At 35.9% G+C, this 15,323-nt stretch overlaps 3 protein-coding genes across 4 annotated transcripts; 1 reads left to right on the top strand and 2 right to left on the bottom strand.

Annotated features, from left to right (window-relative positions):
- Positions 1-649: 649 nt before the first annotated feature.
- LOC18041602 (ribonucleoside-diphosphate reductase large subunit) lies at positions 650-7,472 on the bottom strand. Of its 2 annotated transcripts, none has more exons than XM_024182868.1 (17): positions 7,139-7,472; positions 6,553-6,614; positions 6,367-6,454; positions 5,556-5,819; positions 5,201-5,441; positions 4,919-4,995; positions 4,563-4,733; positions 4,335-4,427; positions 4,114-4,263; positions 3,936-4,022; positions 3,504-3,668; positions 3,311-3,430; positions 2,831-3,033; positions 2,601-2,750; positions 2,361-2,508; positions 1,385-1,502; positions 650-998 (listed from the first exon to the last, which is right to left on the bottom strand). In XM_024182868.1, the coding sequence occupies exons 1-17, from the start codon at positions 7,364-7,366 to the stop codon at positions 916-918; spliced, it is 2,448 nt and encodes an 815-aa protein (XP_024038636.1). In that variant the 5' UTR covers positions 7,367-7,472; the 3' UTR covers positions 650-915. The 2 variants fall into 2 exon arrangements, with proteins under 2 accessions (XP_024038636.1, XP_024038635.1); XM_024182867.1 differs by having other exon boundaries at positions 650-1,014; positions 1,416-1,502.
- A 552-nt stretch (positions 7,473-8,024) lies between these two features.
- LOC18042422 (protein LIKE COV 2) lies at positions 8,025-12,121 on the top strand. Its single transcript, XM_006434431.2, has 7 exons — positions 8,025-8,218; positions 8,976-9,028; positions 9,126-9,235; positions 9,423-9,590; positions 9,804-9,901; positions 10,657-10,783; positions 11,647-12,121. Exons 1-7 carry the CDS (start codon positions 8,105-8,107, stop codon positions 11,748-11,750), a joined length of 774 nt encoding a protein of 257 aa, XP_006434494.1. The 5' UTR covers positions 8,025-8,104; the 3' UTR covers positions 11,751-12,121.
- Positions 12,122-12,316: 195 nt separating this feature from the next.
- On the bottom strand, positions 12,317-15,121 carry LOC18042423 (5-formyltetrahydrofolate cyclo-ligase-like protein COG0212). Its single transcript, XM_006434430.2, is given in 7 exon segments — positions 12,317-12,572; positions 13,111-13,177; positions 13,179-13,237; positions 13,339-13,414; positions 13,526-13,752; positions 13,991-14,081; positions 14,489-15,121. Coding segments are annotated over 7 exon segments (1,074 nt in total). The 5' UTR covers positions 14,894-15,121; the 3' UTR covers positions 12,317-12,423.
- Between the last annotated feature and the right edge of the window lie 202 nt (positions 15,122-15,323).

The raw sequence follows: 15,323 nt of genomic DNA, 5'->3' as shown, positions 1-15,323 counted from the left end.
CCCCGATCAAAAAAATCAAAAGAAGAATATTTTAATTTTTGTCCTCACCTAACCTTGTTAAAGTCATCTGCACAAATCAAAGTTGAGTCATAATATTCCACTCCTTTTAGGCAAACCTTCAGAATCTAGTTTTCTTGTCATGATTTTTCAAGATTTCATGGTGTTTATTATGCTTTTCATACAATTCACTAGCATTAAAAAAAATGATTTACTAGTGATAAATGAACACGTTGCAATGTGTGGTGGGGGGGGGGGGGGGAGGAGAGGAAGTAAACTGTGGGAGCCAGCTCAAAGAACCACTAGGTAACAACATCGAGCAATTACCCTGCCAGCCTCTTCTAAAGAAAATAAGCCTAGTCGCTACAAAAATTTAGTCAATCGTCATTTCCACCTTAGAAGACATAGTAAAGTTTTTACCAAGGCCCAATAATGAGAGATTATTTGAGGCCTGTCCCTGAGCGCTATTGGGAACTATTCAGTAATTGTCCAACAGACATGAAATAGGCTTTGTGAAAAACCTAAATCAGAGGCACAGTTAAGCAGTTCAGCCCAGGCAACCAGACCAACGGCTCAAGGTACAGACTCATGTCAACTGCATCAGATAATGAGAAAACCAATCAAATTCCATGTGATTATAAAATAATGCCACCATCAGCTAACAAGAGCGTACTTGTTTATGCATTATCAACATAACACTCCATGCAGGTTTTCAGTTCTGAAAACTTGGTAAGAATATAGATTCAAAACTCATCACTAACTGAGCAACTACAGACCCTTACAGGCCCGGCTGCTGAATGAGAATTGTCAAGACTAAGGCAGTCTCAAGATTGATAAGATCTTGACTTATACTAGGTCATCAGCATTAGGCCGTGAAAATCCCTTCATTCTCCATGTTAAAACATGATGCAAAAGGACTTAACTTCCACAGGCCATGCACTCTTCTTGATTCTTCAGTGAACATACCACCTGAGCGAGATTGGCTTCAACATCTTTGTCTGCTCGATTAGCTTTCTCCTGTTTTCCAGAAAACAACCAGAGTTTCATGTCTAGAAATTATACAAATTTATCCAAAAAAGCAGCATTGATTCAGAGGGTCAAACATGTTCCATTTGTTATACAAAATATTGCAATATTGGTAATTAATTCTTCTTCATTTTTTAATAGGTGCTAATTAATTCTTAAGAATTAAATATTACAACTTACAAGGCACAAATTAAAAAAGAAAAAGAAAAGAGTGAGAGAGAGAGAGAGAGCAGTCAGTACTGGAATAATAGGATACACTAAGAATTTCAATCATTTTATCATATTTTTATGACCGATTTAAGTATTTGTCATCAAAAGTGTTAATTACAAGATGGACTGGAATCTAATTAGCCACTAAGACATTCTTGAGCAAAATGAAAAGGGTCAGTTACGTTATTGAGAACAGAGGTATCAACTGTGAATTTAATAGCATCGGCTGCAGCTCGTGTTCTCAGATAATACATTCCTGTTTTCATACCCTGTTGGAAAAAGCAAAACAAAAATATCAATATGAAAATTAAAAAAAGGAAGCAATTGACATAGCAGTAGCATATTATCATTCGTAGAAAAGTATTGGAATCCATAGAGGACTTGAGAATTTTGTTAAGTGAGAGAACATTTGTAAAACTTGAGTTCTGAATATTGTAGCTCTAGATATTTATTTACGGTAAAGAAAGACTAATACTCAACAAATCTGTGTAGACTGAAATTAGGTGATCATAAAATCACAAGTAATCAAAGGCTTTAAAAATATGTAAAAACAAGTCCTGAAGTCCTAAAGAATATCTAAGAACAGATCCTACTAAAAAATTCTTTCGATATTTATGATTTTCCTCATCACATGTTCTGGATTCCTAATTCAATCTGTTCCTATTCTACATTAGTACTTTATGTTGCCTACTTGGAACAATGATTGTGAACTAAAAGATGCAAATGTTTCAAATTCAACTATAATTGTCTGCCATAACAGTTGAGAAATAATAATCAGTCAGTCAGTCAGTCAGTCATATGCCAACGATAGAAGAAGAACAACTAATCTGATATTCCTGAATTCAATTTTCATAATTAAAAGGCAGACATCCTTGTTTCTTTTAGGCACTAATCACATCCAGCCAGAGCATCATATGGAACGGTTCACCAACAAGTGTAATAATAGATCAATAGAAAAATCACCATAATGCTTCAGATATATCCCAGTGCCATTGCAGCAGCAACTCAGAGCCATAATTTACAGCTTAATTGCCAAAGTGGGTAGTAACCATACATCATACAATAAATACACACATTTTTGTATAATATCAAATTTTAGACTTCAATTATTGTATGAATGCTGATACCTTGGACCAAGCATAGAAATGAAGGGAAGTTAGCTTCCCATGGTCAGGCTGCTCCATGTGAATATTTAGACTCTGACTCTGATCTATGTAGCAACCACGATCAGCAGCCATGTCAACCAGTGTCTTTTGCTTAATTTCCCAGACAGTCCTGATATTGTGTAACAGTCCACTTTAACATTATAAAATTACATTACAGGATAGTGAAAAGTATGACTCAAGACAGTAAAAAAATATCCGTACTTGTAGATAGCTTTCAACTCCTCTGGAATCTCAGAGATCTTTGAAACTGAGCCATTTTCATAAATAATCTTGGTTTTAAGAGCATGCGACCAAAGACCCAACTCTGTCAAATCTTTAAGGAGGTGTTTGTTCACTACAATAAATTCACCACTGAAAAGAAAGAAAGATACATGAAAGAAAGTGGCAAAGCCATCCTTGTAAAGGAACCAGGTGAATAAAGAAAAACAAACCTTAAAACCCGGCGAGTATATATGTTTGAGGTATAAGGCTCAAAACATTCATTATTTCCAAGAATCTGGCTAGTTGAAGCAGTGGGCATGGGTGCTACAAGAAGGGAATTTCTCACTCCATTCTTTGATATCATTTCTCTAAGAGAACTCCAGTCCCAGCGATCAGATGGTGTAATATTCCACATGTCCACCTGAAGAATTCCCTTCACAAAAATAAAAAGTAAATTGATTAATTACAAGGAGAATAATTGTTAAATTTCCAGTTGGTAAATCCATTATTGCATTTCTAGCTTTACTATGCCTCAGGCACATAATCTGCATCTTACAAGTGTTAACAAACAAGGATCGGTAATGCCACATCATATACTAGTTACATGTCTGTGTCAACAATAAACAATTCCCATCAAAGTTAAAACATAAAAAGAAATATGCTCAGCGTGGAATACAATCACAAACACTGTAAAAACTTCAGACACATACCTTGCTCATAGGACTCCCGAAATATGTCTCATAAGGGCCATCTTTAACAGCCAACTCAGCAGAAGCTTTCAATGCATGATAGTATATGGTCTCAAAAATGTCTTTGTTCAACTGTTGCGCCTATAGTTGGACATTAAATTGATCTAAACCATCCTCGAAAAAATTAAATAAATTAATCTGAACTAAGAAATACCTCTGGTGATTCAAATGGCAAGCCAAGCAAGATGAAGGTATCAGCAAGACCCTGAATGCCAATACCAATTGGTCTGTGTCGTAAATTTGACCTCCTTGTAGTTTCAATGGGGTAGTGATTGACATCAATGATTTTGTTTAGATTTTCGGTAATTATTTTTGTAACCTTTTGAACCAACAAATGAAAAAAGTGAAATTAAAATGGGATGCCAAATATGTAAGAATAATCAAGTTCTGGATGGTAACTTCTGTAAAGGAGAGTTCATACAAACACATATATAATATGGTCTTTTTAAAAAAAAAAAATCTTGACAGTATGAGGGAAGCTTTATTAATTAAAGGCATATATAATATGGTCTTGTTAGTGTTTCTTTCCACAAAAATGAAACCTTGTAATAAAGGCATAAAGCTTTCCAGGCACAAGAACACAAACCTCAGCTAGTCTTTCAAAATCAAAAAGTCGGTTCTTTGAATCTCTACTTCCAACCAGCTTGGACACATTTGACTGCACAGGAACCCCCTACAACAAACAAATGAAGAATGCTTAATAACAAAATAATAAAGGACAACTATCATTTATCTGAAATAATTAGTAAGGCTTGGAAGACCACCTTCTCTCTGACATATCGTGGTAGAGCAATGGATGCCAGATTGCAAACTGCAGTTTCTTCAGGACTTGAGAACTCAACAATCTCAGTGCATAAGTTCGATGACTTGATTGTACCCAGATTCTGCTGGTTACTTTTCCTATTGCAGGAATCCTGGACATAGAAAATGCATCAAAAGTCTTCCCAGAGGACAAGAAAACGAAAAAATTTGAGTTGGTAAATACCTTGAAAAGCATATAAGGAGTTCCTGTTTCAATCTGCGAATTTAAAATTTCAAACCAAAGTTTTCGAGCCGAGATGACCATCTTTCCCCTACCCTGCCTCCAGAAAAAAATAATATTTAATTGCAAGTTACAAGACAGACAACTGTTTTATCATATCTGGGTGCAACGAAAGAAAGTTAAAGAAAAAAAAAAAGCCTTCAACGCATAAGGGCAGATGGTCAAGTTTACCTCTTCTTCATACTGGGAATACAAGTGCTCAAATTCAATTCCCCAGGAATCAGCCAAACCAGAAGCATCACTAGGGCAAAACAAGGACCATTTTCCATCATCTCTGACTCTTTCCATAAAGAGATCAGGAACCCAGAGAGCATAAAAGAGATCACGAGCCCGACATTCTTCCTATTAACAGAATTAATAATTTGAATGTGTAAGAAAATTATTTTAACATATATGAGTAAAAGAAAAATTCTATTTCAGGAAATCCCAAAATAAGGCATGGCCTACATCAAGGACAATATAGCAGATTAAAGAGGCAGTGTTACTGTTTTAATGTAATTAAGCCCCACGATGCCATCTAACAATACCTTTCCTTGGTTCTTTCTAAGGTCTAGAAACTCGAAGATATCAGCATGCCATGGCTCCAAATATATAGCAAAAGCACCTGAAATGGTAAATAATTCGTTCATCTCATAATGTGTAGGCACCCTGTGAACTGCCTACTAAATTGAAAAAACAAAAAATAAAAAATAAGCCAATAAAGAAAATTGCGCTGATGAAAGGACTTTTTAACACAATGCACATACATATTTATATACATGATAGAAAGCAAAGAATGGACAAAAGAGTTCTCAACATTGTGGAAGTACCCTTCCTCTTGCCTCCCCCTTGATCAACATATCGAGCAGTGTCATTAAACACTTGGAGCATCGGGACAATGCCATTGGAAGATCCATTTGTTCCATGGATGTAACTGCCTGAGGCACGGATATTATGAATGGAGAGACCAATTCCTCCAGCTGATTTGCTTATGATAGCACACTTCTTCAGGGTATCATATATGCCTTCAATGCTGTCATCTTTCATGCACAAAAGAAAGCAGCTACTTAACTGCCATAGCACCCAAGACATATGGAGAGAATGAAAGAACCAAAAGGGTAAATACTCAAAAGATGGGTATGGTAACTTGAATTGCAAATAAAAACAAAGAAAAATGTATCATACCTGGGGCTGTGGAGTGCCTGCATTGAAAAGGGTTGGAGTAGCATGAGTGAACCAATGCTGAGACATCAAATGGTATGTTTTCAGAGCAGAATCAGTGTCATCTTTGTGAATACCAACAGAAACCCTCATCAACATGTGTTGTGGCCTTTCTACAACTCTACTGTCCATCTTCAAAAGGTACGACCTCTCAAGGGTTTTGAAGCCAAAATAATCAAAGTCAAAATCTCTGTCGTAGATGATCGCACCATCCAGGCATGCAGCATTCTGGAACCAATAAAGAGCAACGGTTCAAAAGTTACTTATCACATAATTCAGCTGAGGCTGACTTCGAATTTGGCAGTAGGATTGGAATTGGAGTTTTGCTTCATCACTAAAATTAGGGCTTGGTGTAATTCCAGTTAATTCCAATCTCCAATGGACTATTGCATGTTATCAAAGACAGAGAAAGACATAAAGCATCTTGGGAAGTATAAAATCTTAAAATAACTATCAGAACATTTTTTCCCTATTAACCAATGAAAAAAAGATATTAAGCTTTCACTCTTCCATTTACTCTTCAAAGACTGTAAGTATAGTTATAAAGATCCTGAACTCCAACTTAATATTAAATCTTACCATAATAAGCTTTATAAGCCACAGATCACATAGCTTGTATTTCAATGGACAGATACCCAATTTTTCAATTAAGTAAACCTGATTGAATCTTATAAACTGATTTAAGTAATGGTGGGCAGAAGTATAAGATAGAGAGCTTTGTCAACAGATCTTCACTCTTAAATGAAAAATAAAACAAAGTCAACATGTTAATTACCTTCATTATTATCTCATAAACGTCATCAGCAACAAGGGAAGCCTTCTTCCCAGACCTTTTATTATAATAGTTATACATGTCTTTGATCCTGCATTTTCCATCCATGTTAAATCACTAGGTTATCAGATCACAACCATTTACTTCAAAATCAAGTTACTCATAGAACCAAGAACATTATATACATACGTCTCTGAAAATGAATTCTTTGTGATCTTATGCAGATTCGAAACAGAAACTCTTCCAGCCAACTGCATTACATTATCAAATAATCAAGTCAAACCAAACCCATGGAATCGAATATTTCAAACTCAATAACAAACAATGTAACCATGAAACCAATTCCATAAATAAGTGTGAAATGGAATTACTAGTTTTTGAGTATAAGTGGACCAGTGATTACCAAATACTTTTATTTTTGTAGTTTGAAAATAAGCGGAATCAACACACTTACAAACATACCCACAAAACTTAGGGTGCACATGGGATTGAGGTTAAGCAGCTGTAACTTAAAATTTATAGCAGTAAAGTGTTTGGTAAATACTATATGCTGTAACTTAAAAATTATGTTAATATGATTTTTTAGTTATACGATTAAAAATTTATTATATCTTTAATAACTTTATCAAAATTATTATTTAAAAATTATATTTATTATATATTATTAACTTTTATTTCATAGTTACATTTTTTTCTATAACAACTATAGCTTTTAAACTATATCACCTCAATCCCGAACAAGTTCTTAAACAAACTCATAAACTATATCACAAACCAAGGCATAATCAGGATGGTTGACGGTCATTGCAGCAGCAGTCTCAGCAGTTAACTCATCAAGCTGTGTAGTGGTAACTCCTTTGTACACACCGGCACAAACTTTTTGAGCCACAAGCACGGGGTCACAGTGCTCTTTACTCAGCCCGTAACTCAGCTTCTTTAAGCGAGCCGTGATCTTGTCGAAACGCACCGGTTCTTTGCGCCCATCTCTCTTTATGACATACATTTTTGCGTAACCGTATCTTTGTCGGGCTTTTCTACGAACAGGTAATGGGGGTTTGTTTATAGCAATGATAAAATTGCCGGAGAAGGGAGCCAAGGTTTGAATTTGAATTTCATCACTATAATTTCTTTTATGTTTTATTTTTGATCCTCTTTTATTTAGAAGATTCCCGCCAACGTGTAAACTGAAGATTGGTGGCTGAAGGTCGGGCCCAAGTGCGCGCCATTTTCGGTGTAAAATGGACTGGCTAGCCCTACGCCGAAGGCTGGGCTCATTTTCGGCCTTTGATGATAATAATACGGGCCGGATCTGTGCATTTTCTCCCAAGTCAAGGTATCTATCATATTTTGAAAGCATTTGGACTCGTATTTACTAATATCCAAATCTTTCAGGCCGAATATGTAATAAGCCGAAGACCTGAAAAATGTAGCTAGTAGAAGAGATGGATTTTTTATTTGTAGGTACCTCCAAAGCTGTTTAATTACAAAAATATACGAAACTTGAATATGTTGCACGAATTCGATGTGAGAATGACTGCACCAACACTGCACAAATTGGTGTAGAATTCTATTCTATCGAAGAGTGGAATAGAATCGAGCACGCTGCCAAACAATACTGGCCTCGAATTTTTTTTTTTTTGGTCAACCTCCATCGAAGAGAATCAGCAAGAGAAAAGACTTGACCTGCGGCGCGGGGTAGATTTAGTTACGGTAACTGAAATCTCTCGTTTTTGAAATTGAAATGGCAGAAGAAAAAGAATCCACGTCGAGTTCACTGAGTCAAGGACTCACTCCTCATGATCCCGAAGATGTTCCTAAATCTCCTCCTCACTCCCCCAATTCTTCCACTCGCAAGGTATATCTTTTTTCTTTTTAATTATTATTTTACTCCAATTATTTATTTATTTTTGGTAAACTACACTTCATTATTTTCTTAATCAAGAAGTAGTTTATTTATTCGAAACTAACTATGCTTACCTGGTACTTGCAATGCTGAATTAGTTGAATCTTTAGCTTATTTGTAATATGTTAACCAATAGAACGTGCTTTAGCTATGTTGTAAGAAAAACAGTGGATTGAAGTTTTGGTACTTTTGCATTCAATTAAATTTTGTGCCTCTAATAATTCGAAGAATGTTATGTGCAACTGATGAAACCTTAAGTTTCAAGAAATGGAGCTTAGCTATTTTCTTGGGGTCTTTGGTGTTGCATTTAATCTGAAAGATGCAAAATCAAGAGTAATATCGCACAACTAGCATGATATAAAGTGATTGGAAGAGCGAAAAAGTATTTTTTTCGCTCTTGCAATCAGAATACCACATTAGCTTGTTTTGATGAGTTTGTGTATGTAGTTTCTATGTGTAGCATTACTATTCAGAAAACATTCTACGTCATCACTGTGCACTGAGGAATGGCGGACACCAGCCGTATGTTTGTTGCTGCAAATGTCGTGGTTAAATATATAAACTGTTGGATGATGTGTCATGCTAGGGGGAAAAAGGGTTCTGCTTGTATAATCTATTCTGTAGTACATTATCGAACTCGAAACATATTATGCTAATTAATTATTTTCATGTCACGCATAATTAACATGTTGCATTTGTATTTGGCTAGGCTTGCTATGCTGTCCTGCAGAGTTGGGTCTCCAAGAAGTTTATGACTGGATGGTAAAAAATTTTATTAAGAGATTTATTTATTTGGTTGGTATTTTGTTTTACTTCTATGTTCTTTTAGTTTTTCATAATTTCAATGGTTAAATTGCAGTGTGGTTCTCTTTCCAGTTGCTGTTACATTTTTAGTCACATGGTGGTTCATTGAGTTTGTTGACAGTTTCTTCAGTCCAATTTATGCAAGGCTTGGAGTGGAAATATTTGGTAAGAGTTTAAAACACCAATTGAGCGTTCTTCCTGCTCTGATGTCTAGGCTTAGTTGATTCCAGTTCTGTTTCCTTTGCGTATATTTCCTGTTTTTTTGAGATCCTTGGGGGTCTCAATGGATCTTGCACCTCTTTTCTCATTGATATTATATCACTTCTTGTGTTCATATTGTTGTCTTGTGCAGGCCTTGGGTTTCTAACATCTATCCTTTTCATATTCTTTGTTGGTGTATTTGCTTCGTCATGGCTGGGTGCCACTGTGTTCTGGCTCGGGGAGTGGTTTATAAAGCGGTTGCCCTTTATGAAGCACATATATTCAGCCTCTAAACAAATTAGTGCAGCTATTTCTCCAGGTAATACCAGCTTTTTTGGGTCAACTGATTTAGTTGTTACATCCTATCATTGCGTGTGTTTGAACGCTTTTCCCAGGATTCTTGCTTATGTATATCTTGGACACTGAAAGAGATTCAGGGATTGATTGGACACTGAAAGAGATTCAGGGATTGATGATATAACTTTTTATTTTCTGTTTAATTCAGTAATCGATTCCCTCTTTTCTCATGCAGACCAAAACACCTCTGCTTTTAAAGAAGTTGCAATTATCCGTCATCCTTGTCTTGGTGAATATGCTTTTGGTTTTATAACATCATCTGTTGTCCTTCAGGTAGATACTCTACTTGTGCAAGTTGATTTCTGTACTTGACATTGTGCTGCCTGAACCAGGTTAAGAGGACCTGAAAAATCGCCAGTTAATGATCATGATGGTTTCCAACAATTCTGTGCCAGATATTTTCTTGCTGGTCCTTAATTGGAAACGATAATGTTATACCTACTTAGTTGGGATACTTAATCTATATCCTAATAGATGTGGCAAATGATGTGTCACTAGCTGATTGGTTCAAGTAATAGATAATTATTAAGCCTTATCATCTTTAATTCAAATAGTGAATTTCTATTAGTGACGCATCAGTTGGGATACAAACTAAGTATCCCAACTAATTAAATATAGCATTGCTCAAATTGGAATGGGAATGCACTGTGCTCGTTTGTAAATAACAAATTTCTTTAATATGGCCACCACATTGTTTGGATTCATTGGTAAAGTAAAATTGTATCTCCTTTTTGGTTGATGAATGAGCTGAATCATGCATTCAAATGCTTATGGATGTTGTTGAATTTGAAAAAGAGGTTAAAAATGGCATACAAAGATTTTGCAAGACAATTAAACATATAACAATGGGATATGTTTATGGCCCTGCATGAGCAGTTGTCATTTTGCAATATCAGGTAGATCCAATAACTTCTTTTGAAATTTAAATAACAGAATTAAAATATGTATACACAGAGATAATGTGATTTGCCATTGTTTGCTTCTGTTTAAGTTTCTTGTTTATTTGATTATTGACTGGTTGATTCCAGAGGGACCATGGAGATGAAGAGTTGTGCAGCGTTTATGTTCCAACAAACCATTTATACATTGGTGATATATTTCTGGTCAACTCTGAGGAGATCATAAGGCCAAATTTGTCTGTTCGAGAAGGAATAGGTCTGTTTTTCCTTGCTAATTACTTTTTCATTTCTTTGTTCTCATTGCAAAGCTTTTGATGTTCAAGACAAAACTTCTGTTTTCTGTTCTGTTGTCTGAATGCTTCAAGCTGATTTTTTCTGGATTTTATTTTTTGGCTGATCAATTATCAAATGAAACTATAGCTTGAAATGTACATAAAATGTTTGGAAATATTGGACTAGTTAGCAAATATGTGAGAAGGAAATACTAGTCATCTTTATAGGGTGAACCTCTCAATTGTGCTACTGGAGATTTTCACCTGTTGTTCCTGCTGCGGCATGAAGTCTTTAACACTTGGACGTGTTAAACTGTAAAGTTTTTTGTGTTATGTTTACTGCTTCAATACCTTGTGTTTTACATTCCATGAAATTTGGTATTATTTTTAATGCATTGGACATTCTGGCAATATGTTTTGGTTGCTGCTTTTCTTGATGGAACGTTTTAACCAAAAACGATGTTTTAGTAAGGTCCTTATTATTTTTCTTGTATGATGATGTAAATTTGGGCAGCTGGCACCTGTTAGTGCTCACTGCCAACGACAAAAAATGAAACGAGAGACAGAGAGAGAGCAATAACAAGGTGGAATTGTGAGAAGCTTATTTCTTTTAAGTTGTTCCTGGTTTGTGACCAGAGGGAAACTGTTAGATGATTTGACATTGTAGAAGGTGTCTAATTATTGAAATTTATTTATTTGACCGGATAATTGGTGAGCCTGATCATGCCTGCATGAATACCTTGCAGTTTTAGATCTTTCTTAGAGTTTCTTGCAGCTGATGGCTTAATTTATTTCTGCCATCAAAGGTCCTTTCCCCGATATTGACTTACTTTTTACTTGGATGCAGAGATCATTGTTTCAGTTGGAATGACGATGCCACAGGTAATTTCTCCTATAGAAAGAGTTCCTGCTCATCCTGGCAATAGAATCCCTTTGAACAGGATGATGTGAAGATACAGAAGACACATGCTTCTGCAATTTCTTCCTGCATTGTGCATTTCCTTTTCTTCTTCTTGTTTCGTGGAATTGAAGGATGTTTGTTTCATCATGTGGAAATCATCAAGAATACAAAAAATAGGATGGTTAGATGGCGTTTGCCGTTCAACCAGGTCTGACATGATCAAACCTTGTTCTTGGCGAAGAAACTTTTTTATAAGAAGCAAAGGCATCTATGATCATGAAATAGGATTGTTATTAGAAAAATTTTGCTTTATCACAATGTGTAAATACTATATAGCTAACTCAACTATTGTTGTAATTGGTCTTCCCCCCCGCCGCTTGATAGGGTTGTAATTGATGTTAAAGGGAATGAAGTTTCAAAACTCTTTTTAACTTCCTGGTATTTCTCTGTTTCTGAGATAATTGCAATCAATTTTTTCTACCCTGTTTATTAATTATCATTTCTATTTCTTGATATCATACGGAAAATTGTAGCCCTCGTATTAGTCCAAAGATAAACAAGTTTTGTGGAGAAAATTTTTGTTTTGAGTAAGAATTTTAATCTCTTGTCATGTATATCAGAAAATAAAAATGAATGATAATCAGACATCATGTATAAGAGCAAGGTACTAGAAATGGAATGTCTACAATTTCTAGTGTCTACTTTTCTACATTTACAAACACATTAACGCCTCCTTTTGGCCATTGGGGGCAATTTCTCTGATGGACCACAAGTTTGTTCCTTCCCCGTCTCCTGTTCAATTCTACCCTTGAGCTCCCTAAGTATCCGAATTTGTCCCAGCTTCTCCGGGGACAATTTGTCCCAGTAGATCCCTACAGATGAAAAAGGTTCATTCGATGTAATATTTCCCCTGCTATATATACGTATATAATTGACAGTACATCTAACCGAACCATGCATCTCTCAAGATTTTATCCAAAAGTCAGCATGGCCCAAACAAGTCACATTACCCAGTGCTCGAAAATAGTATTTTAAAGCTCTTGTACGTTCTCTTTTACTTGTGTGGATAGGGCATATGCCGGTGTTTATATGATTATATCTTTGCAGTAATTCTTTCATTCATAAGCTTAATTTACTGTGATTGAGATGAAATCCATTACAGTCATCATTCAGTGGAAAGAATTCTCTGTTTTTAAGAATTTCTTTGTTCTAAGGTCCCCCTTCATTTCAAAGAATTAATCACTTCAAACTAAGGTTATTGGAGTATAGGACTATATGCTTTTCGCAAGATGATTCATATTTGAAAAGCAGATTATTTCAAAAATTGCTTAGTATTGCTGAAGAAATCTTGAAATGAAATTAACACAGTGATGAAACACAGAGAAAGGGAAAATAAGAAGCCGTGCAAACCTTGAGGCTTTGGGATTGTTGTGTTGGTAAAAATGACTTGGGTGGGAGTGCATATGATGTCCACAGGAAACATCATGTATCAGCAGTTTCTCCACTGGAATATCATCTACCAATTGACAGTCATGCACTAAAGAGCAGTTTATAGATTAGATTCAATGCAATACACAAACAGAATAAAGAGAACTAGATAAAATAGAGGCAAGAAAATTCTACAAAAACCGCATTTACCAGAGGTGACAACAGGTGTTGAGTCATCAATGGCACCCATATATCGTAGCATCCCATATTCAAGTTCTGCAAATCCCTGCAACAAAAATCAATTCAATTTAAAAAGTTACTCACCTTCTCCGTCAAGGGAAAGAACAATGAACTAGATAACGCAATAACGAAATAAGACAAAGAAATGTGTAGTTACCTCTCCCTTGCCAAGTCGAGCCCCCGTCTTTGGATTAACAGCAACGGAACCAATGACAATTAAATCCACTTTGATAATTTCATCCAGTCCAATCTGCTTTCCGTACTTGGCTACCCCAACAGAGGTACACGCCTCATTGATGGTGCTAGGACTTAACATGCTGGAATCGAGCACAGAGAAAAACCCCGTCCTCAAACGGGGCTGTGGAGTTAACAACTTTTTTCCACCTGTGCACCGATGATCATTTCAACTCACAGTGATGTATTAAGCAACGAGATTACTATGTCAGTTGTCACTACACTCACTACCGTCGCCAGATTTCCATTGTAACAATTTGGAATTTTCAATTCACTGGTGTAATAAATATAGATTTAATCATTCATAATATTTATTAAAAAATAAAAGATTGATAAAGTTAAATAAGAATTTTGGCTATCACTATCATTATCATCATGGATAACTAACCAGAAAGTGTAAGAAGCCTGACTTGCTTCTGGGGAGAATCCGGGTTAACCTTTACGCAACCCGCGACCCGAAATTCCTCCAACCCGGTCAACTGCCATAACCCAATTTCGGACATCAAAACAAAATAAAGTTAAATACTTTAAAGGGATAATAACACTTGAGTCCTGAGCTTTTGTGAAACCACAAATAAGCACACTGTTTAGTCGTTTGCATTTCTTTTCCTCGTGGGTCCCTACCGTTAGATTCTCTTAAATATAACGATTCCTTGATTTAACTGTTATACCTGAACCATGTGAAATAAACAAGTTTCTATTTTCTAGAGAGGTGGTATAAGTATATAACAATAAAATTATTCATCTCACTAACAGATTCTTCACGAATACTGCGATGACCTGTGTGAAAGCTAATTACTAACTATGCTATTATTTGTGATATTCAGGGACCAATATTATAAAATAAAGTCGAAAAATAAAAATCAGGCGATGGACGATTCACAACATTTTTGGCGGCAACAGAAGCCCCAACGAAATTTGGGATCCGATGATGAACGGGTCGCGGGTTCTGGGCGATGTTCTGGACCTCCATTAAATCCCAAATCCTCTTCCGGATAATCCATTTCCAGGATTTGGGGTCATCTTCCGCACCCGACTCCGTCTCTCTTTCCGAAGTCTCTGCCATCAAATCTCTAGCCTTGGCATCCATGCTTAGCCGCTCGGCCTCGTAAGCCGACTCGTCGAATGCGACTCCGTTTCGCGCTTTGTTATTTCCCAGCTTGAAACTCAATGTGAATGGTTTCTTTTGGGAAATTGAGGAGAGACGATTGGATTTGCGAGATTTTGTGATTAAATAATTATTGGGTTCGAAGGTGAATGGAGCTGATACTCGGATCAGATTTGAGTCCATGATATCTGAGCTAATGCGCGTGACTTGTGATCATTCGCGTTTTGGGTAACTAGAAATAAGATAAGGAACGAAGAGTTCAGATTTGGAATTTAAGTTGATCAATGTGCTCTGAAAGCATTAGATCACAAGTTATTTGATAAGCTCTAAGATATTTAATTGTGATTATAGACAACTGGAAATGTACCACCACCCAACAGCTGGATTGGAGCGTGTGGCTGTTAATCACAAGGTCGATGGTTCAAGCCCTTCCTCTAGCAAATTTCATGTTATTTTTGCCATTTTTAATAATTCATAATGGATTGAAGTCTCGATTTTATATTATAACTAGAAAATAGAATCGTGCTTCACGCGGCTTTGAAAAAATAATTTAGTATTATTTTTTTTTTACTTTACACTTGATGAAACTGATAAAGAATAAAATGAGAGAATA

Source organism: Citrus clementina, unplaced genomic scaffold, assembly GCF_000493195.1.
Source record: "Citrus clementina cultivar Clemenules unplaced genomic scaffold, Citrus_clementina_v1.0 scaffold_5, whole genome shotgun sequence".
NCBI classification, from domain to species: Eukaryota; Viridiplantae; Streptophyta; class Magnoliopsida; order Sapindales; family Rutaceae; genus Citrus; species Citrus x clementina.
Note: the sequence above shows the minus strand (reverse complement) of the source record. Positions and strands in the feature narration are given on the sequence as shown.

Coding starts and splice junctions, on each gene's coding strand:
- LOC18041602 (XM_024182868.1), bottom strand. CDS start 7,366: ATGTATGTCATAAAGAGAGATGGGCGCAAAGAACCGGTGCGTTTCGAC. Junction 5,442..5,555: donor CAGGCACTCCACAGCCCCAG/GTATGATACATT, acceptor GTGCTATGGCAG/TTAAGTAGCTGCTTTCTTTT. Junction 4,734..4,918: donor TTAGAAAGAACCAAGGAAAG/GTATTGTTAGAT, acceptor TTCTGTTAATAG/GAAGAATGTCGGGCTCGTGA.
- LOC18042422 (XM_006434431.2), top strand. CDS start 8,105: ATGGCAGAAGAAAAAGAATCCACGTCGAGTTCACTGAGTCAAGGACTC. Junction 9,902..10,656: donor CATCATCTGTTGTCCTTCAG/GTAGATACTCTA, acceptor GGTTGATTCCAG/AGGGACCATGGAGATGAAGA. Junction 10,784..11,646: donor GTCTGTTCGAGAAGGAATAG/GTCTGTTTTTCC, acceptor ACTTGGATGCAG/AGATCATTGTTTCAGTTGGA.